Here is a 23,444-nt window from a genome sequence, read left to right as displayed (position 1 = left end):
TGCAAATCACTCGCCGCGATTTCACTCGTATCTACCATTTACTTTTTTGTCGTTCGCGTTCGACTGACTGTTGAACCGCGTGTGTTTCTTCGCGAATCGGTAGGTGACTGTCTCTTGTTTACCATAAATCAGATGTTTCAATCGATAATTCTTATTGCGAGTATAACGACTTTATCTACAACTTTATCTACAAATATCGAAATTTCGAACTGAAACCTTATTTTGATCAAAATAAAACATAGCCTACTTACAATTAGAGATAGTGTAGCTTTCTATTAGTGAACAACTTTATCTCTTTATAATATTAGTTAGTATAGATGTATGTAGATTAATGACATATTCCGCCGACGAAGGACACATTCTGAATTCGTTGATGGATCAAAGCCGACGTATTTTGCTTCGTGGCAAAGATCAGAAATCTCAACCCCCTGAACGGCTTTAATTTCTGTTTATTTAACGAAGGGTACTCGCGGAGAATCCCACCGAATCGAAATTTGACTTGGTACACGGCTGTTAGCATCCGATGTGCAGAGAGAGGGCTCCCCGAGTCACGGTGGTTGTTGCATAAACGTACATATTTATTTATCACCGTATAATCCCTGACTTTCCCTAGGGGGTTTTGCCACATGGCAGTTTGACGGTCCCCGGTGGAATTACCCCTCGGTCGCTTATAAATTACATCGAGGTTCGAGCAAGGTTTAAGGGCCTGCTTAAGTTGTCAAAGCAATCGGAGAGTTAAACGGCCTGGCACGGGGGTGAGGCACCCTTAATACTTTTCCGATTGGAATGCTTGCTTCTTCGAGTCGGAGCTCTTTGAAAATGACTCTCTATATTATTCGGTTCTGCGGTCCTTGGGACCGTCAGTGTATTACGATTTTTGTAATTACACTGGATATATCAAAATTATGAGGTTATATAGTTTTAATTGATTATACTCGTAATTACTAGGGTGTTTTTGATTTATATGAATAAATATGGAAAATGTCTTCCAAGACATTTTTATGAATTTTAAACACTTGTGTAAAATATTATTGAACTAATTAGAAGAAAGATCAATAATATCAACGCGACCACCTTTCTTGCCAGAAGAGAAACGAACCGCTAGCATTGTTTTGCAGGCAACGGTGAAAAGTTACCGGACAAAGCATAGAGGAATGAAATACTCACCGATCGAACCAGTTTCAGAATTGAATTTCGCTCGTGTCCGATTCGACTCTAAATCCCAGGCCCTCCGAAAACACGCGTTTGCTTCGTGACACCGCGCCAGGAGCCTTTCGAGTCGAGGATCCTCGCTACGACGCCTAACGAATTTCGATATCCAGCGACGGGGGGGGGCACAAAGACAGAAAGGGGTTGGAAAGGCGGCGCGGCGCGGCGCGGGTTACCGAGAGGGCATTCGTAGGAGAAAGGATGGCTGGTCATAGTATTGACTCGCTTTTGCGGATGCAGGGGCGGAGTTTTCGACCTCGTTCCCTTCCCGTCTCACTTCGATCCTCTCTTCGCCGTTGCTGCTGTTCAACCCGTTTTCTTTTTCCTCTTTCGACTCGCTTTCTCCCTATAAATAAACTGCACCCTCAACCCTCAGCATTCCGTTTTTCTCCGTCGGTCCTCTGCAAGACGCATCCGTTCCTCCTTTTCGCCGCTTCCCCCACCCTGTGGCAAACTATGATCTTTTTCATCCCTCTTTCCATCCCACGAGTGTTAACTCTCTCTCTACCTCGCCTTCAGGCGCGTCGATAGAACCACCAGCCCCCCTGTACAATAAGCATCCCTTTCTAACTCGTGGTGTACAGGTTAAATAAGTAAAAATAAAGTAGTTTTTACGAACAATGGAAACGTGTCTTGATCTTGCAGCAACTATGCATTAAGCAATTATATTATCTTCAAGTTGGCCCAAGACCAAACAATGATACGTTTTGTTTTCGTTAAACAAAACTAAATAAGATGAAAGTTCTTAAGATGTAGTAACATTTTTCAAACATAAAAGCTACAATGTTTTGTTTAATAATCCACAGTTACAGACTTTCATTCGCTGAATGAAGGTCTGAAGAAGACCTGTAACAACATCTCCAATTTTTGTTTGAAGGGTGCTCCGATTTTGTTCTCTTCTGAAGCTTACCCAGGTTTACGTTTGCTTCTCCTTAAATCGTGCCTGTCACTCTTCCTACTTCCTCCCACGATAAACGTGTCCCGTCTCCCTCGATTCCTCCTCTTCGTCCCTCTGTCTTCCGGCAAAACCCCCACCTCTTGGTTGAATCCAGGCAGTCGGGGTCGAAAGGGGGTGACTCGTCGCACAGGGCTGTCAAAGCCCCCTCCCACGCAACGACAAAACTCCCGTTGAAGGGTGAGCCAGCAATGGCGGCGGGACTTGTTGTATTTCGCTTTCGAGGTAAGCTCCATTCCCTTCTACCTTCTCGATTCCCGTTTCAACCCCCTGCTAGCCCGTGTGGGGCGCAGGGTGAGAGGACTGGCTGAAATGAATCCGAGCGAGGAGTCCAGGACCAGCCCGGACGACGGCTAAGGACGAACCGAGACGGAGGAATCGAAAGTGGCGGTGAGCAACGAAGAAAGAGGGCGAAAGAGGGTGGCTCGCAGGTTTGCCAGGGGGTGGAACGGAGAGGCGGAGGGTCTATATCGCTCGGAAACAGCAACCTCCATTTATTTTATTACATTATCATACCAACTAGGCGCTCGATAAGTGGGGCTTTAAAGCGGCGGTTCTCAAATCGTTTTCCGTAAAACGGTCGCTGCTTCCGGCGAGCCTGTAAGTCGACGGCTTCCGAAAAAAGCGATGGATCGAAAGTTCATAGGTTTCCACCGCCACCGCGCCGGGGAAAAATCGATTCAGCTGAACTGCGATTTTTGCCACTCGATGGTTCTGCAGTGGAGTGCTTCCACGTACAGCGAAGCGATCGCGAAGGAATTTTTGTTATTTTCGGGCTTGTTGCTGACTGGGTTTCGATGTTGGTGAAAGGAAGGTGCGATAATGACGATGACAAACATGTCCGATTTACATGAACGGTAACTTTAATTACGACCGAAAGAGGATTCGGTGCGCTCGCATCTTCTCACGAATCACGCTGAAACTGTTCAGCCGTTAAGTTAAATTTAAACCAAAACCAGCGACGTAGCTGCTTATCGAACAATGAGAGGGAATCGTGACCAGTCGTTTAATGACCGTCGATTATCATCGCGAATTTAAATTAAGCGCGAGCACAATTATGCCGACGTGTTTTCGAATTTTGTCTGATTCGTCTGTCCCGCGAACGATTCGATTGAGAACGAACGTTCGACCGACGATTGCCTTTTGTTTGACAAACAGCAAATAAATAATTATAATTAGCGACAGAAAATGCGCACGTATTCATAATTTCGCTGTGAATTATCCATGCCTCGTTTCGATTAACGCCCGATTTATTAAATACGCTTGAATTGTAATTAAAATACGAACACTTCCACGTATATAATTCAATTCCACTCAAAAATAATTAATCGGAAAAATGGATGATGGATGTGACTTTAAACGTCACTTAAAAAGAAGGGCTAGAATATATTTGAACAAATAAACCAGTAAAGCTTCAGAAAACATTCTACTTACAAGACTACTTCCGCGATACCTCAGTCCTGCACGTGTTCCACGACAATCGGAATTTCAGAAGAGGTAAAAAACTGTGTGATACGCGAGCCTAGCTCGGAATGTAAATTTCTTTCTATTTAGAAGAAACAACAGCTCGCTCCCTCGGTACATATTTCACGATGGAACCAGTCCATTACGATTTCCGCGGGAACCCCCGGCCCCGGACAGACAAAAATCCTGGCGAATTTTTCACCCGGCCAGCTTGAACTCGATTCGCCGAGTCGGCTGACGTTTAAGAAATCTGATTTTCTCCTCACGTATATCGGAGGATTACCCGAGTGTTCGCCTTCGACCAGGACCGACCACTTCATTCCGGATATCCACAAACAACAGGCGATTCATCCCTTCGATCCTCTTGGCTTTCCCTACTTTAACTTCGTCCCTTTCGCTCGCCGCGAGGACGGAATATGAAGTTCTTTTTTGTAGTTTATTGGCGCGGATAAATCGGACTAAATAAATTTCGCGAGAGGAATTTGCGTCGGATGAAAGTCCAAACGGGAATAAGATTGCTGGAATGTGTAGTTTCAGAATCGAAATTGTTTGTGTAAATAATTTGTCGCTGAGAGACGCAATTAATGCGGCATGTGTGACTCGATACAAACAAGTGTAGTCAACGAACAGAAATTATTAGAAATATACTGTTCCCTTCGTTGAGTTTAAAGCAATCGGGAGACGTTTTGATAGACGAGTGGGACAACGTTTTTAGTGAAAACTATCGAAAAATAGTATAAATATCGTCACAGAAGAATAAGAGCTGTATCAAAGACGAATGGTGGCTCGACGTCTTATTACTTAAACGATACAGTGTGTTTCATAAGGAATTGGAAGATGTTTTCATAGAAGAATGGGACAATAATCGTATCAAAACCAATGGTTATTAATAAAGCAATATATTGTGTTTCATAGGTGTTGAAATTCTCTTATCTACTTCCTACATTACCCCCACAATTTCCATGTATATCTACTACTCTCTGTAGATGTAATGTTTCATCAAGATGAATGCCTGAGATCATCGATCAATTGTTTCAATTACTTCAAATGTAAAAAGTTATCACAGTAAGTGGATGACTCTGGGAAATGAGGCTGCATCGGTCAGAGGAGACTGTCGGTCCACCTTCATCCCTTTGCCCTCCCTTATTCCTCTCTCGTATTCTCCCTCTCCTGTAAAATCAATAGGTGCGTCGGCGTCCAGTACGATGGAATTCTGCCATGTAACGTCGAACGCTTAACTAAAATCGATCAAGCGCGACACGTGCCCAATACATATACACGTAATAAAATAAATCGCGACGATTTTGAAAGGTGAAGGAATATGTCGAATCTCCAAATCACGCGAATCGATCGATTCAATTTCTAATTCCATAATTCTACTTACTAGTCATCCTCTACATACAATCCCATCGTTTCTTTTTCTACCATGAGTAATTTCACTTTAATCTACCATTTAACGGAGATAATGGATCTTAACGTGATGATTCGTAATGGAAAGAATATTTTTTTTTCTTTTTTTTTTTCATAGATCAACGATACACTTTGACAAATATTTATCCAATTATTCGCGTTTCCGCTTGACTAAACAATATTTGCTCCGCCGCGCCGCGTACTAGCGCCAACGGCAGCAGTTCGTCAAGCGTGAAGCTTGAACGGTGTACGACGACGAGCGGAATGGTTCCTTTGTCTCTTTTGCGAATTAATTCCGAGGACCCAGGACCTTTGTGCCCCGCGCGGGGGCTCTTACTTCGCGTCGAGCAAACCCAATTTGCCCTTAAACAAGAAGCATCTTCGCATAACTTAGCGTTGCGTGAAATCCAGCGTCAAAGGGAGGGAAACTCCTTCTTTTTAAGCTCCTCGAACTCGCCGGATTTAGACAGCGAGCTTCAAAGCCGCCCTCGATCGAGAAAAAGATCAGGTAGGGATCTCGAGTTATCGAAACAATTAATACTTGAACCCTTTATCGCGTAGATCACAGAACGCAAATACAAGTAATCGAAAATCTCAAGTATGTGAATCGAGCTCTGAAAATCTATTTATTAATTAATTTTGATGGTTGTAAAATGAATTGCTAAGAGTTGTTTGCAAAATAAAAATGAGCCACTGATAGAAACAGTTTCTAATCAAATTTTTCACCAGAAAAACTTCAACAAAAACTGATTATTCTAAAATATTCAATTTGTTGAAAAGCGTATTGTGAATTTAATGTTAATAAAAACATATACATATATTACACATTTATATAGTGGAATTTTCCTAAATGCTCTATTTTTTATAGTTAATGAAAACATATGATTTGATAAATAATCTCTTTTTTTTCTCTTTTCTGGCTTTTTGAAGATATCAAACAAACTCTTTACTTTATTTTACTCTTGATATTTAACCCATACGTATAATAATAGGTGTTGTACAAGTTTCAAAGACATTGTTAACATCCATCACCCTATATTTGCTTTTACATTCTTGTTTCTTGTATTTCATTGAAGGCTTTCGATATTCCATTTGTTTTCATCATTTAAAGTTCTCTCACGGATACAGAATTGGTCTCGCCATCTACCGGTTGAAAGATGGAACTAATTTTGTTTTGTTTGGTGTTTATTGATACAAACAAATACAGACGTAAAATTGTGCTTATAAATGTTTATCGAAAGGAACCTAGGCTTAAAAATGAAATCCATTCATCAAATACAGTGTAAATAATGAAAACAATTGAAAATACAAATGAAAATGGTACGAATCGTATTGGTGGCAACATCTAACGTTGAAAGATCGAAACTATTTCACGACAAACTTGGGTGTTTTCCCAAGCCGATGGCCCTGTTCAAAAATATATAATTATATAGAAAAATATACCTTTCAATCGCTAAATGGCGACTACCAATTCTGTATCCGTGAGAGAATTTTAAATAATAAAAACCAAAGGGAATATCGGAAGCCTTCGATAAAGTACAAAAACAAGAATATAAAAACAAATATAAGATGATGAATGTTAAAAATATTTTTTGAAGTACTTATGCAAACATGTACAACATCTATTATTATATATATGTGATGAATATCAATAGGAGAAATGCATTTTATTTTTTTCTTATACAATAGATACAATAGATACAATAGTAAAATAAAGTAAAGAGTTTGTTTGTTCTTCATCTCATCTCATCCCGTCTCGTCTCATTCTTTTTTCCATACAAACTTGTAGTAATATGTAGAAAAAATCGCATTGCGAAGAAAAGGCTTTGTAGTTTTCCTAAAGAAAAATGCTGAAAGTTACATAAAAATTTCGCCTCTAAACGGGAATATCCCGTGGAAAATCCAAAGCGATAGTGGTATATAGTGAGTTAAAACGCCTGCAGGTGTCAGCGAGAAAGAAAATGGCGAGAGGTTCGAGACAATGTTGAGTCGGTCTGCACGCGGTGTTCGGTTTTAAGAATTTCATTCTACCGGTTTACGATCAGCGTAATCCCCGTTGTTTAACGGGCAACGATCGTTTATATTTCATGTTCTCCGAGCAAACGTGCCGGCATCGGCAGTTTCGTTGGAGTTTGGTGTGAAAATCGATAAACTCGGGTCAAACGTCGAACCTTGCGCGCAGGTTTCCTTGTCGTCTGTTATTTCTTTCATCGAGGATCTTCGGCGTCAAGATGTCTACGTCCGTGACAGCCAAACTTCAGGATGACATGAATAGTATACCGTTGGCAGACGATGATCCTCAAGGTAAGATAATTCGTATGCACGTTTCTGACCTAATTTCCCTAATTGTGTTATCGCTATATAGTCTCTCGGTTATAACCTACGCGTACATAGTTTCTTAGATCTGTAAAAAATTGAAATTTCGGTCGAGTACTGCTCTTAAATTAACGATAAACTATTTTAATTATTGATAAATCATTGGTAAATTAAATAGAGCGCGCTTTATTGACTCAGATTTGTTTCGCAATTGTTTATTGAAACGATTGTGTCGCTTCTTTTGTTGATCAACATATAGCACAGTGTTTCGTTATTCTTTCTGTAATTTTGCTCCAGAAATATGGTTGGACATTTGTCATTATTTAATAATTAATATAATGTAATATAATTATAAGCTAATATAATATGCATGCAAATTGGACTCGGAGTGTATCATTGTACATATGTAAATAGTTTTGGTAGCAGTTACCCTGGCTTTTGTTTAAATCGCTATTAACCCTTTGAGTGCTATGGATACGTATCGGTTTCGTTATCAGTGCCAAGAGTGCAAGAAAGTGCGATCCCAAGCAAGTATTTGTGTACGTGCAAATGTGTGTATCTATGCATGAAAGTGTTTGTGCGAAAGGAAAGAAGAAGGAATCTTATAATATCAGTTATACATATTTTGAATGTATAGTAATTATTCCCGAAGAAGAAATTTTGGATAACAGCTGTCACATGTCCGACTCGTTGGGTAGAGGACGCAGCATGGATTCCATCCCATCTACTTTCACGAACGGGAGCTGTAGTCCCAACAGTTAGTTCTAGAAAACCTTACGTGATAGTATCGCAAAAATGTTTGCAAATACACGAAAGAATATCGTTCCAGGTTTAGATCCGGATATTAGTCCCGACGAGCAGGAAGAGAAGGCAAGGTTGATTGCTCAAGTACTCGAACTTCAGAATACTCTGGATGGTAAGTAAATCTTTAAGATATACAGTCTTACGTATGCTAGGCATCCCATCAAACAGTAACGATTAAATCCTTTAATTATATCTATGGAATAAGATTTTTTTTGCTCTTCAGACTTGTCACAGAGAGTGGACAGTGTGAAAGAGGAGAACCTGAAACTTAGAAGCGAGAATCAAGTACTGAGTCAATACATCGAGAACTTAATGTCGGCATCCAGTGTTTTTCAATCTACCAGCCCCAACGCCAAAAAAAAGTGAACTCATTTCCTTAAACTAGAAAAACAATTTAGAAGAAAAAGGGATCTTGAAATAATGTGATCTTTGGATCCTCCATAAAAAGTATGTACGCATTTATAATTATAACTGTCTTATTTGAGAAAAGAAAGAAGATATTGTAGATATAAGAATTTTTAAGACGTCGTTTAATATACCGTTCTTATTTTGGTGATTTGTGCGTTTCGTCAATCTGTACATACTTTTTACGGAGGAGGACATCATCAAGGGAAGATTTGTTTATTTTCTTTTAGATTTCCATTCGTATCGCGTCGACTTGAAAGTCTGTGGTTCGAATCAGCGCATTGCAAACTTATCGTTTCTTTTTAATCACCGTATACGCTTTTCGCTTGCAAACAAACGCGCTTACAATTCTTACGTATTGCCAAAGAATTCCATGTTGCATTTAAACAGTTCTTACCGAAGAATCTCGAATATTAATGATCTAAAGCCGTTTTACGACATCGATCGATAAGTTGGCCGATACTCGTGAAACGGAGAAGGGATTTATAATCGTATAAAATCAAACGATAGATGTAAGACTCGTAGCGAAATATTATTTTTTTTTAGCATTTTTTCGAAAGTCTGTTTGTTTCTACTATTTTCAATTTGATTCGTCCAAGATCGATTGCTATCAGTGCATTTGATATTTCCAAATAAGGCGCGAGGGTAACGAGTGTTTGTAGTTACCGTATTTAATCAAACACACCGGCGTTTTTTAATTCAAGCTTTCGCTTAAGAGTTCCGATATACTTGTATGCAATGTATGTAGCTGTACAAAAGAGGTAAGAAATAGTTATATATACAATTCTATATGAATGCAAGGTGAACCACGTAACTTGGTCGTCTGGATTATTTCCGATGTTAAATATTCATCGAGTAGCAACGTTGCGTAGAAGAAAATACAAGAATTACATAGTAATCTAATTATTAAAGGAAAATGAAATTTTAATTGAACCCCAAATACCGGGAATAATGTGACTCTAAAAAGTATGCGTTTCATCCTGCATATTATATTATATATAATATTATTATGATATACATATATTAAAATATAGATTTACGTTCGTATGTACGGTGCAAGCAGAGTGTAAATTTCAATTGCCGAAAACTTGATCGACACTTTGCCTGCGGCGTAATCGATCAACGAATAATGTGGTTAAAAGAAAAGAAAATGTACTGCAATTTGAAACTGCAACTCGCGATGGAGTTTCAGTTGAAGGGCACAAGCAGAATGCACAATCCCAAATTATTCCGTTGTTGATTAACACAGTGTTATAATAAACATTATATTCTATTGGAAGGTAAGCAAGTTATTTATTCATCATAAAAAATACCATAAAAATTCGTATTTAAATCATTCTCATCCACTTCATGAACCATCGAATCATCGATCTTCGTTGTCGCAAAAAAAAAAAAGATTTACGCGATTTCATTTATCAAATTTTCGTTGAATTATTCTATACATATAATAACCGTCGACATTGTCATTGTCGCCGCGACAACATAATATGTAGAATGATTCATTTCCAGTATACGATTGAACACAGAATTCGTAGAAATTAGTCCTGTCGTATTGCTAAAAACTGTATCGCTTTTTGACCCCAGCGAGTCTTTGATCCATGTTTTGCTCGTCCGTTCTTCTTTATTCCTATCCACCGTCCCTGATTGGCGTATTTTCGCGAACGGAAAGCATCGTAAGAACCGACGTTCCATTGCTCCCATTCTGTGTTATCCTTGTTCATATTTGGCTGCAAAAAATATCTACGTCTTAATAAATAATAATAATTTGAAGGGTAGAAAATCACGACCTTACCTCTCCGTACAAACGACCCTTCTTATTGAAAGCCAGGTAAAGACTAGTCTCGATGCTCTGTACTCGAATTACCCCAAACGATACCGGTATAATGTGAAGTAGGGCTAAAAATGGACAGAATACGTGAGAAAATCGCTTTGTTGAAAATACTTCTTGTATCGTTGTTACTAACTATCGTTAGTTTTAGTAATAAGCATTGCTGAGAATTTTAACGATTCTCAGAATAATTACCATGCGCTTCGTTAGTGCCACTCAAACCCCGAACGCGTCCCGAATCTGTGATAGCAAGATGATAGCCAGTTCGACAAAATAATTTGATTACCAGGCAGTTGTATACAGGATTTTCCGCTGGTTTTCTCGGGTCCCATATTACGCAAGGTGGTTGTTTAATTATCTTGCTCGTGATATAACGTGGAGTTCTATAAAATAGAATTCAATATTTGCAGTTAACTGTGGCTAATATTTATTTGTTTATTTAATTACGTAATAATTGGTCTTTTATTTTTGAAATATTCCTTTGTGGAACCACTAGTAAATCTTGCTTATTATGAAAAAATCAATCATCAGAAAATGGCTAAACAAGTATAGTTTTAATTATTTCATTTAAGTAGTCATTTTACGTTCTCCTATAACATTTGTTTGATAAACCTACGGTTTTCTTTTTTCCATTTTTTAATGAAAAATTCTCTTTATTTAACTGGTATTTATATGAAATCAAATTTTTCTGTTCGTTTACAACCTTCAGTTTTCTCCTATTTTTTTTTTTTTTTTTTTTTTTTTTGTATTGCAAATATTGCATTTTCATACAACTTTCAATTCTTTCGCAATTTCTCTGATTGAATTCTTGAGCGTGAAGCAGTGGTAATAGAACACTTTCCAAAGGAAACTTTGCTGAATTCGTTTATTTTTCACGCAATTCAGTTATAATATCAACTAATACGCTGTTCGTTAGATATATTTGTAAACTTGGTATTAATTGTAAACACAGACACTTTGAAAAACGCAAATGACAATTAAATGCATTTAAAAGAGCGCAAAATAAGTTTTCGTAAATTCACACTGACACTTTATATCGTTCTGTGTAGAAGTTTCCGCTTTTATTTTCAACGACGGCGATGGTGCATTGTTCGAGGCCAATGAAACAAATATGACAATGACGGGGCTACGTATAACGATAAAACTAACGTCAACTGACACATGGAGGTGTGCTATTTATAACATATCATTACGTTTGGAAAAATGGGCCGATCGAGTTTTCAGGTCAGCAGGCATCGTGAATGAAGCGTGCTTCGTTGTACCGTAGACGTTTTCCAGCCCTGTTAATTTTAAACAGACGCTTCGAGGGGAAGAAAAGGCAATGTCGATAGACTTGATCCAAGAAGCGGAACGTCAACTGATAATAATCAAGCTAATGGCACCAATAATGAGACACGAACACACTACTATACATATAATGCTTCACACATACTCGTGGAAACTGTGCACCCTTCTCGTAACAAAACAAAATACTATCGTCACGTATAACAAGTATTCGTACCTAGTTGCAAGACTTGTGGTTACATTACATCTTGAGAAAAAAGAAAGTCGTTGAATTATAAATCAACGATAAAGTTTCGATTTACTAATATACATTCTATAGTTTGCACTAAAATTGTGTGCTTATATCAACACTTTACTTGCATTATCATACAGATTTCTATACTTTTTCTTTCTTTCTAGAATAGTACTCTAGTTTCTGAAATATTTGATTCATCGTCAAAGAGCAATTTTAAAATTGAAAATACAGGGACAGGAAAATTGTTCCATTTAGAAATCAGCATTAGTAGAATTACGTGTTGTTGACATTGCGCAAAGACGCCCCCGTTAATTACACGTAGAACGTGCAACGATCTATTTGTTGAAACTCGAGCACGGTCATAAACGTCGAACCTAATTTTGTGTTGCACGTCGTGCGTGCGCTTTAATGCAATTCGAGCGGAATTGCAGACTCGACGGTTGCCACGGTTCTCGAATGCCGGTAATAATATAACGCAGACCGATACCTGTTGTACCTAGTGACCCTGCTCTGTAATACACGTATACATATAGAGCAGAAAGTTAATCGAGTCAAGTGATCAATCAGTGCATATCGCATCGCGTATCGGAGGGTAACTTGGCGTTCGTCGTCAATGTTGCGATCAAGGTACGACACGTTGGCGTTGTGTCGTTTCGTTACGGGACTGCAATTGTGATTATGTCATACGCCGATGAAAAATTACATAATACATTTCGATCGTCCACTGAAATTGCTTTAACCTTGCCACAATGACCGCTAAAATAAATCTTAATCTTCTGGTGGTTTAGTATTCGTTATAAACTCTACTTTTCTAGAGAGTCCTCTGAGATACGCGGTGAAATTTGGGACAAGTTGTTCCAAACCAATTACAGTGGATAGTTTCTAATTACTGGCAAATACCCATTCTCATCGAATTTCACTGTGGTGGTCGGGTGTCTTCTGGTTTCTCTTTTTCCTCTGCGATCTCCATTAATCTCCTTCTCGTTCGCCGTTCCTTTCTCCTCAACGATCGACAGATCAGAATCATAGCTGTCGTCGCTGCAACTGTCATCGATGTCGCTGCATTCTTCGTCGCATGTTGGCGCCTCTAAATTTTCGTGAATCCACCGAAGACTCATCCTCTTACTATGGTTCTGTTCCCTTGATACCTGGTCAAACGAAAATTTCTCCAACTAATCATACAATTAGTGACAAATTTTGAAGTGTAAGAATAAGTTGGAATCGAATACTTTTGTTGTTCGTTTTCTTATTCGCTTCCTTTTGGCTTCCCTTTTACGCCGCATTTTTCTCGTGGAATTTGAAAGTTACGGAATACAAGTGGAAGATAAGAAATGAAGCGTTAAAAGTAACGGAGAATTGTAAGATCCAAGATTAGCGGTAGTTTCGGTCTGTTAAAACAAACGACTGTCTCGAAGAACTAGCATGAACCATGTGTAGGGTTCATGCACGCAGAGAGAATCATACAATTTTATCAAGAGAGTCAGAATTCGTGGATAATACAATAATGTTATTTCAAAGAGAATATATTGCACATTGCACTTTTTCTCGTGGGATTGTAGAAAAGATTTCTGTGTAGGATAACAAACGAACACGGGAGAGTAACGGTGGTTTCGGTCTGTTAATGTCTAATCCCTGTTTTAGGAAAGCGATCGTACAGATTAACGTGTCACTACGATCGTTTCGATACGCGTTCAAAATGATTGTTTCATGAGAAATGTAGAAGATGAAGACAATCAAAAATTAGAAATCCTATTTATTAGGTATTAGGTGTTTCGATATATGATTTTGTGCAACTCATCAGTCATAATATCGTAGGATTAGTGTTATGTTTATTAATAATTTCTATTCGATACAAAGATTCTCTCTACCGAAAAAGTTACCAAAGAGAAACTGAAAATGCTAAATAAACAGCACTCCGTGTTTCTTAACGTGTACTTCACCTAGGAATTCCTCTACGTTTAATTAGTTGTACAATTCACTTTCTAATTGGGTTGTAGAAAGCTGGACTTTGCCATTTTCTAATGTTAAATAAATTTAAATCTTCCTGTTGTTTACAGTGCAACAGATCTATCAATTCACGAAATGGAATCATTAAATAAAATGAAATGGTACTAAATAATAATATGGTGTCATATTTTTCAATTTTTCAATTTTATTCTGTTCATGAATAACTTACTACAAATATAGTGTTCAATCTATCTCGTTACTCTTCACCAGAAAAACACGATCTATTTTTGAAAGGTATGTAATCCGTCCTCATAACGTAAAAAAAAAAAAGTACACATAAACACGAGTACAACTCTGATTTACGTGTGACTTTGCAGATGCAACCACAAACATTTTCACCCAGGATATTTCTGTTTACAAAGTTTACATAACACAAAGCAAACTTCTCTCTACAAAAAACAGACTATCTTGCCACGAAACTTGAATTGGAGAAATGATCGTCCCAAGATCCTCTTCTTGTACAGTTGAATACTCTACTAAACACAAACGCAATGAAATAAGACTATACTATTCCGACTTACCGAGAATCTTGTGGGTACCAAGTTCCCTGGCAAAGTTGGACGCTGATCTTCTGCTGGACGACGCAACAGTGAATAGAATTCCGCCAGAAAGTGAGAAACACGGTAGTAGGAGGACACTGGTTTCGCAACACTTCCTAGCACGTCTATTGAACAGGTCGTGTTCCGTTTCACGGGGTCCACGCGCGCATTGTTCACCAGTACGATTCAGCAACGTCGATGGATGTGCAAATGTGCAGACACGCACCTACCTACCTAGGTGCTCCGCGTTTATCAGACGACTGAGCCGGCTCTGTCGGCGTCGAGCTTCGTTGGATAATACTGGATATGACGCCGGGTCTATTGGTAGACGGCGTACTCAGCACTGGCCAGGGTAATTCGTGGTAGACTAAATTAAAAATGGGACACGCGGCGAAACCTGAAGAACGTGAAAGATCTTTTGTCCGGCGCTGTTCGCGCGTGATTCTGCGAGAGTACTCGCCAACGAGCGCGACAACCCATTAACGATACCTACTTCAGCGAATGTTGACGTTTCGGTGGATCGTTGTTCGTCCCGCGCGCAGTTAACTTTGCCGAAACGAACGACTTTTCGAGCTCGTTAATGTGTATCTGGATCAGCGTTTCCCGACATTCTACTTCCCTACTATGTAGCCAAGTGTTGCGCGGAATATTGCAGTTGAAATTATATTTGGATAAATGAGAGATAATAAAGGGGAATATAAGACAGTTTAAGAAAATAAATGTAAGCTGTTAATAACGAATGAAATTGAAATAGGAATTTAGAAGGATACAAACCTTTAGAAACGAGACAAATCTGCAGTTTTCTTTTCACCCTCATTGCGAAATTAATAATAAACGATCAGTTGGTTTTTGATGGACGTTTTTCGTTTTTAATAGGTCTCACAATCAGTCGTTCACACGACGTACAAGGATAGTAATTCAATTTTTTGTAATATTGATTTTCATTCACAAAACCTAGTACACATAAATGACAATTTAATGTATTTCATCGTCGAGCAAGTACAACTTCTTAAAGCACACGAATTAATATGTGGACAAATGATGCAACCCTCGTAATAACAATCATTATCGAACTATTTTAAACCCTCTTTCGTATTCTTCCCTATAAATATTACATGCGTTATCGACCATCTGCCTGTGACACAGATATTCTTTACGCATGTTTACCTTAACCGTACATTATAAATTAATTGACTCTCACGAGTTCAAAGTAACTATAATAGTGCGTTAACAAACGAACAGAAAGCAATTAATAGGCTCGCATTAATAGACGCGAACGCGTCTACGTAACTTTTCCCATAGATCTATGAAAATCTGAAGAGTAATAGCAAATAGTTTCAAACAAGTTAATTAACGTATGAAATGCAAAACTAATATCCATCATGCCGTATGGGCAAGTAGTATATCTAGTCAACGAGTTACCTTTACAATGTAGCCAAGTCTGGTCACCGGGGGCTCGTTAACCGCTATGGGACATGTCGTGGTTCCTTGACAAGCAACAACTGTTGTGGTTAGATCCTTGTGTGCGCGCACACACACGCGCACGCACGCACGCACGCACGCACGCACACACAACGTGTCGAACAACCACTACTTTTCGCTAGGAAACTTCTAACCGGATTATCGACGGCCAGAGTTCAGCCGTATCGTTTCGCGTGGTTAAATGTATTGGAATTCTCTTTACTTTCAGGCGGTTCTTTTTTGTTTATATAATAACTATAAAAAAGCTTATATGCCATGATTGTTAAATAATACTCTATTGTATGCTAAACTTTAACATAATCATAACAGTGAATAAACATATTTTTTTTAATCAAAATGCAATAATTTTGCACTTTGATTTTGATTGCTAGCAAAGCGGTATAATATAGATAATACTATGTTCGTAATATTACAACATAATGTAGTATATCTTCTACATTAAATTAGAGATACAAAAAAGTAAATTATTTTAGAATTAATCACTTACATTTCCGTGTATAAAATATATGAAATAATCTTTTTATGATTTAATTGCATATTTAAGGCAAAACATCGAAACATTGCAGGTTTGTACTCAATGTTATTTATAAACTAGATGACAATCAACTGAAATTACTTTGTAAATATATCTAGCTATATAAATATAAAATTTCTCTAACACTTGTTACGAGAGTCTAATTCTTAATTTCTGTACTATGTTATTTAACAGTATTCAATCTTCGATATGACATGTAGATACATAATCCTATATTATGTTCAATTATATAATTATAAATTATGCAACGAATTTTACACATAAAATTCGCAATGTTTAATCATAAATCAGATTCTTTCGAAACAACCAGTTTACAATTTATTTTACAATTACAAATTTTTTTCAATTAAAAAATGTACTTTCTCCATAGTCTTAGATTTTAAGGACACAGTATACAATACATTCTTTTATATTATTAAAATATCTTCGTCCTCGTATATATATATATATATAATGTATATATTAATGACACTTTTTATAAAATGCATTAATTTATAACAGGACATCTCAAAAGTATAGGACGTATCGAAATATGCACATAAAGAAGTCTCATGTTTCGATTTGTCTCGTCCTTATGAAACAACCTGTATATAAATATAGATACATCACGCACATACATGTGATCTATTTTAATGTATAAATGGATTTACTGCGAAAAGTACGTTGTATTAACAAAAAAAAAAAACATTAACAAAAATAGACACGGAACTCAAATTCGATGCGAAAAAGTGTATCATGTTTCACAAGTACATAAATTTCAAAATACTTTCCAAAATAAATCCATTTATGAATTACAATAGGTTATATTAACAAAAATATTACATTCACTCGTGTATTACACACTACTACCAACGTATCTATTAATTTAATTACATATTCTACATAGAATAAAGTTAATAAAACGGTAATCATACATGATTATTCACGCTGCACATTATCGCGTATCATCTTTTTAATGTATTCCAATTACTGTTCCTTTACTATCAACAATATTATAAAGTTTATGCAAAGCTTCTCAAGTATTTTAGAAAATCAAAAATTCTTTAATGTTTTCACAGTATGTTTTAAGCATATATTTATATAAAATAACTTTACCATACCAAACAGTTCAATATGTACATTATACAATTTGATGATCTTTAGCTTTAGAATAAAATTATATATTGAACTAATTAACGACGAGGAAATTGCTTTGCAAAATATTTTAAATAATAAGAGATATTTAAGAAACTAGAAATGCTGCCACAATGTATAATTTCGACTATACGATATATTGCTTTGTAAAGCTGTTACACTTCACCTTAAAAAGCGGTACTTCTTTCTAGAAAAGTATGGCGTAAAATGTACATAAACACTTGTAACAGCTTATCATCTTATTTTTATAATTATACTCAACAGCATTTTGAATAATAAACATATTTTCCTATTTACATTGTATAAAAAGTTACAAAAAGAAAATTTATTTCTTTTAACTGCACCTTCAGATTACTTGATGAAATATAGACATTTTAAATTTCGGATTATTTTCATTAGTATGAACGAATGTAAGATTAAAATGGTGTAGTCACCACTTGTATTAAAATAAAAAAAAAATTATTTTTACTAATCCTCTTTGCTTTCTTTTCAAACTATTAATACATGAAAGCATATGTATTATATACATCATTATATTAACACTTCGTAATCACCCTGTGTAGACATAGATGGTTGCAATGAGATACATATTTTAATGGCTATTATAATGATTCCTCAAATCACATTTTCTGATATGTTTTGTATCCAAGACATTGTCAAGTAATAAATTCAAGTACAGTAAAAAAAAAATAATGTTCCACAAACTTATATGAATAAACAAAAATATCTGAAGATACAGTTAAAATTGCTACAGATAATAGTATAGGTAAATTAATTATTTATAATTCAAACTAATTTTTATTATACTATGATTGCAATTTCTGATTAATGAATATTATGCGTGTAATATGATTAGCACAATAACAAATTTATGTCTACTTGTAAAATCTATGTTTATCCATAAATTGCCGTTTCAACTTAAAATTTAAATGTCTATATAGTACAAACACTCTTTCATAATTTAATAAATATATGTGCAAGAGTTATGTGTGTGTATAGATATATTTTATATGAAGATAAATAAGTTATGTTAATTACATAGGTATAAGTAAGAATGCACATTGGGATTGTAAGTTTCTATCGAGAGCAAAGAGAACGGAGGTAAAAATTAATATATTTAAAGCGTTCGAAAGTACGTTTACGGTGTTACGTTTTTCTGACCAGCAGAAAGAGACGCAATTAATGAAGACGAATGAAAATCACGCTGTGTTTAGTTGCGAACGTTCAACGTGTCGCAGAACGTGGAAGAATTTTTCAAATCTGTGCAGAGCGCAAGTAATTATGAGAAACTTATAATCCAAGATACAAATATGGACATAAAATAACTACCTTGAAAAAGCTATGACCGGGACTGCAGATCTATTTGACCTTCGTTGATTATAATAGAAACTTGGACCATAGTTGCTCAAGTTGAAGATTGAAGATCAGTGAGATGATTTTATCGAATGATTGGATTTAAGCGATGAGTCCTTCGGCACTGGTGAGATGCTCGAATTACTGCTCGATTGTCCTCCCCAACGTCACTGAGAATATCGGTTAGTCATCTGATAAATGCAGTTTTATAACTTTTGGTTGTGCGCGCACTGCAAGTCACAGAAATAAATGGGAGCAATTTGTTAGCCACCTTAGGAGCTACTTGATCCCTAAGCTCTAAACATAGCTTATACAGTTTAGAGGCCTGGACAGTAATCCAATCTAATAAAAAGATATTCCACTTTTATATAATCATAACAAATTTTTTAAAATAATACATACTCAACTAATTCATTCGAGTACTATTACATACAAAAAGTTAAATAAACGATTTCATTCCTATGTTATTTGTCCAGGCCTGTCATAATTTTAAGTATTAAAATTACATGCCATCAATGAAAATATCTTCTTAGTGCATGCTGCATGCATATTAATGATATTAATCAGGAGTATGGGAGCTTTTGACAGGGCTTCACATTCTTTTATATATCTAATATATAATTTTATACCAAATTATACATTGCACATTGAAAAATTGAAATGCTGTTACATTAAATTTTACTTCTTAAATTCGTTATTTTAATAAAAGAATGGAGGCTGAATTACACACGTAACACACTGTATGGAAAGGGTCTATTTAGATTCAATATGAAGGAGAGCCGAAAAAATGCCAAAGTTGTAAACATTTCATAAAGAAAGCTATGCAACAGTTACTTAGCAAAGTTTGAATAGTAACAGTCATTGAGACTTACTGCCTTAGAGAATTATGATAGCGATTTACTCGATCTGCAGACCTGAGAATCATATTCATGCCCTGTTGCGGTTGCGCGACTGAATGATTTGCAGACGCATTTGTAGTACGGGTCTCTGTGATGCAGGAAGTTCTTATACTGGCCCTTGTCACCGGTTTCGATACAGATATTGATGTAACGGAAGTAGTGGTGGTTGTGTTGTTGTTGTTGTTGTTGTTGATATTATGGATCTGTGTTGCTGGTTTAGTAGACTTAACATGACGCGGAGGTGAATCACGGATACTGTTGACCAGCCAACTGTTTCTATAATTTTTAGTAAAAGTTGGACCTGTACTTACTTTCGTAATAAGCAACAGTCAGAACACGAACTAAATTTACAAGGGAAGTTTGAAAATTCAGGAAATTTTGAAGCATTACGCGTAAATTGGTTACAAAAAAATTACTTGTAAATAAACTTGCAGAATTTTCTGAATTTCTGGATCCCCTAATTTCTCTTGTTAGTACACTTTAAACCGGATTCGAAAAAATGCTGTTAGGATTGAAGACTAAATTGAAATATTAGAGAGATAAAGCATGAAATAAGAGGAGAATGAATTACTAAGAAGAAAAGTAATAAATATAAGCAATTATTATATAATAAAAATCAATTGACCGACCTTTTAGCAATAGTTGCAGTTGATCTAGGCAGAAGAACCCTTTTCGTAGGATCTTTCTTTTTATTTCCAGTTAATGCATTAATTGTACTCTTCTTACTTCTTGTTTGTAATAATGCACATAAATATGGGCTAAAAATGTAATGCATGCCGATTAATAATTCGTCTTTCTTACAATGAATAAATTAAATTGTATTAACGTGACACTTACTGTACATCTGTTGATGATCCAGTAGTGGTACTAAGCGTGTGATTCGTTGGTAAATTTCGTCTTTTGGCTTTTATTTGATTTAATTTGTCGCCTTGAGTCAAGCTAATGTATTTAGTTGTGCTAGTACCAGCAGCAGGAGTATTGTCGTCTAATGTAATTCCATCGACTCTATGCATAATTCCAGAAACATTATCTTGTATCAGATGAGAATCTTTCAGATTGGTCAAAAATGCTGTCTTAGGTCTACCAATTATAGAATATATTCCATATTTATGCACTGGATTCCCATTCTTTGGTTGTAGTGGTTCTTTTAACAGAGAGTGCAGATATGCCTCATTTCTAAACAATAAAATTTATAAATATTTATTAATTTACAATTATATATAAACTACTCGAAAAAAATATTTGATACAGATACATACTTCACTAAACAATTTTGCTGATGTCCAATTACCGAACCTGGTCTACATATTCTTATCCACGCAATTGTTTCGTGAGCTGTTAAATGATAATGTTTCATGATGTAACAGGCTATCAAAGTACCCGTCCTGCCAAGTCCTGCTTTACAATGTACAGCAACAGCACCGTTTGCATTCTCTGCTATTTTAAGAAATTGACGTATAATTGCTTCCGTTGGAGTTGAACCATCGGCAAAAAATAAGTCTTTATGATCAAATCCTGCATCTATGAAGCTTGATGCATCATAAATTTTTGTATTAAGTCGTATAATTGTAGTTACATTGTTGTCACGGAAGTACGTAAAATATGATTCTGGTCCATGAAGTGGATACCCTGCATAGAATAAAAATAAAAAAAAATATATTAATCACAATTTGATCCACTATATCGACGTAAATAAATACGTACCATTTTCTATTTTAGATTTAGCATAAGGTCCGCAAAATGCGATAAATTTATCAGGAACAATCCAATTTAAATCCCCATTTTCTACTCTTTCAAAGTATTCGTATTCTTTAACACGAAAATCTTGAAAATTAAAGAATCCAAGTCTGTGGCACTTATATATGGCACTCAGACATTCACTTAACGATATTTGGTAACATGGCATACCAATAGAAGCATCGCGAAACATAATAAACGACGGACAATTAGGACTACTAGTTAAACAATCATAGACTTCATCCGCTGTTCGTTTACAATATAATATCTGAAAAATATTTTGTCTTTAAAATTATCATGTTCCAGATTAAGTATAAATGACAATATTCCAATGAAAACTTACAGCATAGCTTCCTATAAGGAAAGCAGCATTGACTCTTTTCTGTGGATCCATAGTTGTATAATGTACAATTTTCTTTTTCTTTAAAGTTACTGCCTTTAGTTTTTTATTAACCTTTTGGCAATAGTGATATAACATTGCAAGATTTAACGGACCGAAATCATTATAAAAATTTTCGTAAACCAGTTCTTCATCGATACTGAAATAATGGATGTTTGGAGTACTCTTTGGCTTTATCATTGTCCTCAACATTACAAAATATAATCGATCTAGAAGAAAACAAAGATGAATATATTAACATGTTATAAGCTTCAATTTTACGAATATTTGGAAATCATTTACCTTTTATAAATTCTGTTGCGCATACTAGTATGTCGTTTGTATCTTCCATTATTGGTTTGTACTGGTTATCTGGTATTGCGAATACCAACAGAGCAAGCCTGTCATCGGTGCAATCACCAACAAAGGACACAATTTAATTAGCACAGCCAGTGATCACAAGAAATATATAAAAACACAGAAGGTTAAGAGTAGGTGTTGCAAAGGTAAACTAGATTCATCTACCAACGCACGATTATGTTCGTACGATGCATTTAATGCATATGAATTGACAATTAGGACAACGCAGAAAACGGTACGGTGCGTACTGTATTCAAGAATGCTACACTTACCTGCGCGACCGTTACAAGATTCAAACTTGGTCAATCGAAAATCAGTGATGGCCGATCGGTTGCGTCGTAGAGTCTTTCCGGTTATATTATACATTCAAATGTTCGTTACTTGGCGTACATCTTTGAGTTTGTCTCTATTATTCAGACGTATCCCGTCTTTGAAAAATATCCACGAAACATTTATTTTTTACGTATACCAACATCATTATCCACCATGGAACCAGGTTTCATATATACTGCCATGTTGGTTGTCTTCGCAATATTAAACTGATGACGACGTATGAATTCGATGTCGGGGATAAGGAACATCGTAAGACGTTCACCAATGTTGCGTAAAACCCTCAGGCTAAAATGCAGTCAATGTTATACGATTATAACACAATTACGTTGTGACTGGTTCTGACGATTTATCCAGATTTTATTTGGAGAGGAGAGAACTGGAGAGAACTAGGCAACACTAGGCAACGATTATTCTAATAATCGGAAAACAGCGCACTCTATCCAATCAAACATTCTTACATCGCTCAACTATACTGATAATTATTGGTATTGGTTTCTTTTTTTTTAATTGTAATTGAATTTACTTTTTTTTTACAATCCATTTCGAATATATATTCATGTTTCTTTTTATGCATTCGTCACTACCTTTCCGAATTCTAAGTTCAGTTGGTTTTAATACCAGTGGCGCTATCGGTGGGAAAACGCCCAAGTTTGTAGTGAAAATAGTTCTCATTGTTTTTGTAAGATGGCGCCACCAACACGTTCGTAAAAATAAATAAAATTTTATTATTCCTATGTAAACATGTGATCTGTAATCATTCGCTATAAAAGTCAGAA

At 36.2% G+C, this 23,444-nt stretch overlaps 3 protein-coding genes across 6 annotated transcripts; 1 reads left to right on the top strand and 2 right to left on the bottom strand.

Annotated features, from left to right (window-relative positions):
- The first annotated feature begins 6,977 nt into the window (after window positions 1-6,977).
- LOC128877877 (short coiled-coil protein B) lies at window positions 6,978-9,842 on the top strand. The gene is made up of 4 exons (XM_054125506.1): window positions 6,978-7,342; window positions 7,992-8,111; window positions 8,184-8,270; window positions 8,382-9,842. The coding sequence occupies exons 1-4, from the start codon at window positions 7,270-7,272 to the stop codon at window positions 8,522-8,524; spliced, it is 423 nt and encodes a 140-aa protein (XP_053981481.1). The 5' UTR covers window positions 6,978-7,269; the 3' UTR covers window positions 8,525-9,842.
- Window positions 9,843-9,993: 151 nt separating this feature from the next.
- Window positions 9,994-14,729, bottom strand: LOC128877852 (fibroblast growth factor 1-like). Its single transcript, XM_054125453.1, has 5 exons — window positions 14,439-14,729; window positions 12,811-13,058; window positions 10,587-10,774; window positions 10,356-10,459; window positions 9,994-10,290 (listed from the first exon to the last, which is right to left on the bottom strand). Exons 2-5 carry the CDS (start codon window positions 13,026-13,028, stop codon window positions 10,102-10,104), a joined length of 699 nt encoding a protein of 232 aa, XP_053981428.1. The 5' UTR covers window positions 13,029-13,058; window positions 14,439-14,729; the 3' UTR covers window positions 9,994-10,101.
- A 529-nt stretch (window positions 14,730-15,258) lies between these two features.
- LOC128877831 (dual specificity protein phosphatase CDC14C) lies at window positions 15,259-23,346 on the bottom strand. Of its 4 annotated transcripts, XR_008457306.1 has the most exons (10): window positions 22,608-23,346; window positions 22,279-22,376; window positions 21,940-22,205; window positions 21,564-21,864; window positions 21,119-21,488; window positions 20,697-21,035; window positions 20,489-20,617; window positions 19,833-20,135; window positions 18,937-19,130; window positions 15,268-18,867 (listed from the first exon to the last, which is right to left on the bottom strand). XR_008457306.1 is itself a non-coding variant. In XM_054125423.1 (9 exons), exons 2-9 carry the CDS (start codon window positions 22,325-22,327, stop codon window positions 19,046-19,048), a joined length of 1,842 nt encoding a protein of 613 aa, XP_053981398.1. In that variant the 5' UTR covers window positions 22,328-22,376; window positions 22,608-23,346; the 3' UTR covers window positions 15,268-19,045. The 4 variants fall into 4 exon arrangements, 3 of the variants coding, with proteins under 3 accessions (XP_053981416.1, XP_053981398.1, XP_053981408.1); XM_054125423.1 differs by having other exon boundaries at window positions 15,268-19,130; XM_054125433.1 differs by having other exon boundaries at window positions 15,273-19,190.
- Between the last annotated feature and the right edge of the window lie 98 nt (window positions 23,347-23,444).

The sequence above is a fragment of the Hylaeus volcanicus genome, chromosome 1, assembly GCF_026283585.1.
Source record: "Hylaeus volcanicus isolate JK05 chromosome 1, UHH_iyHylVolc1.0_haploid, whole genome shotgun sequence".
Lineage (NCBI taxonomy): Eukaryota > Metazoa > Arthropoda > Insecta > Hymenoptera > Colletidae > Hylaeus > Hylaeus volcanicus.
This window is presented reverse-complemented; position numbering and strand designations above follow the sequence as displayed.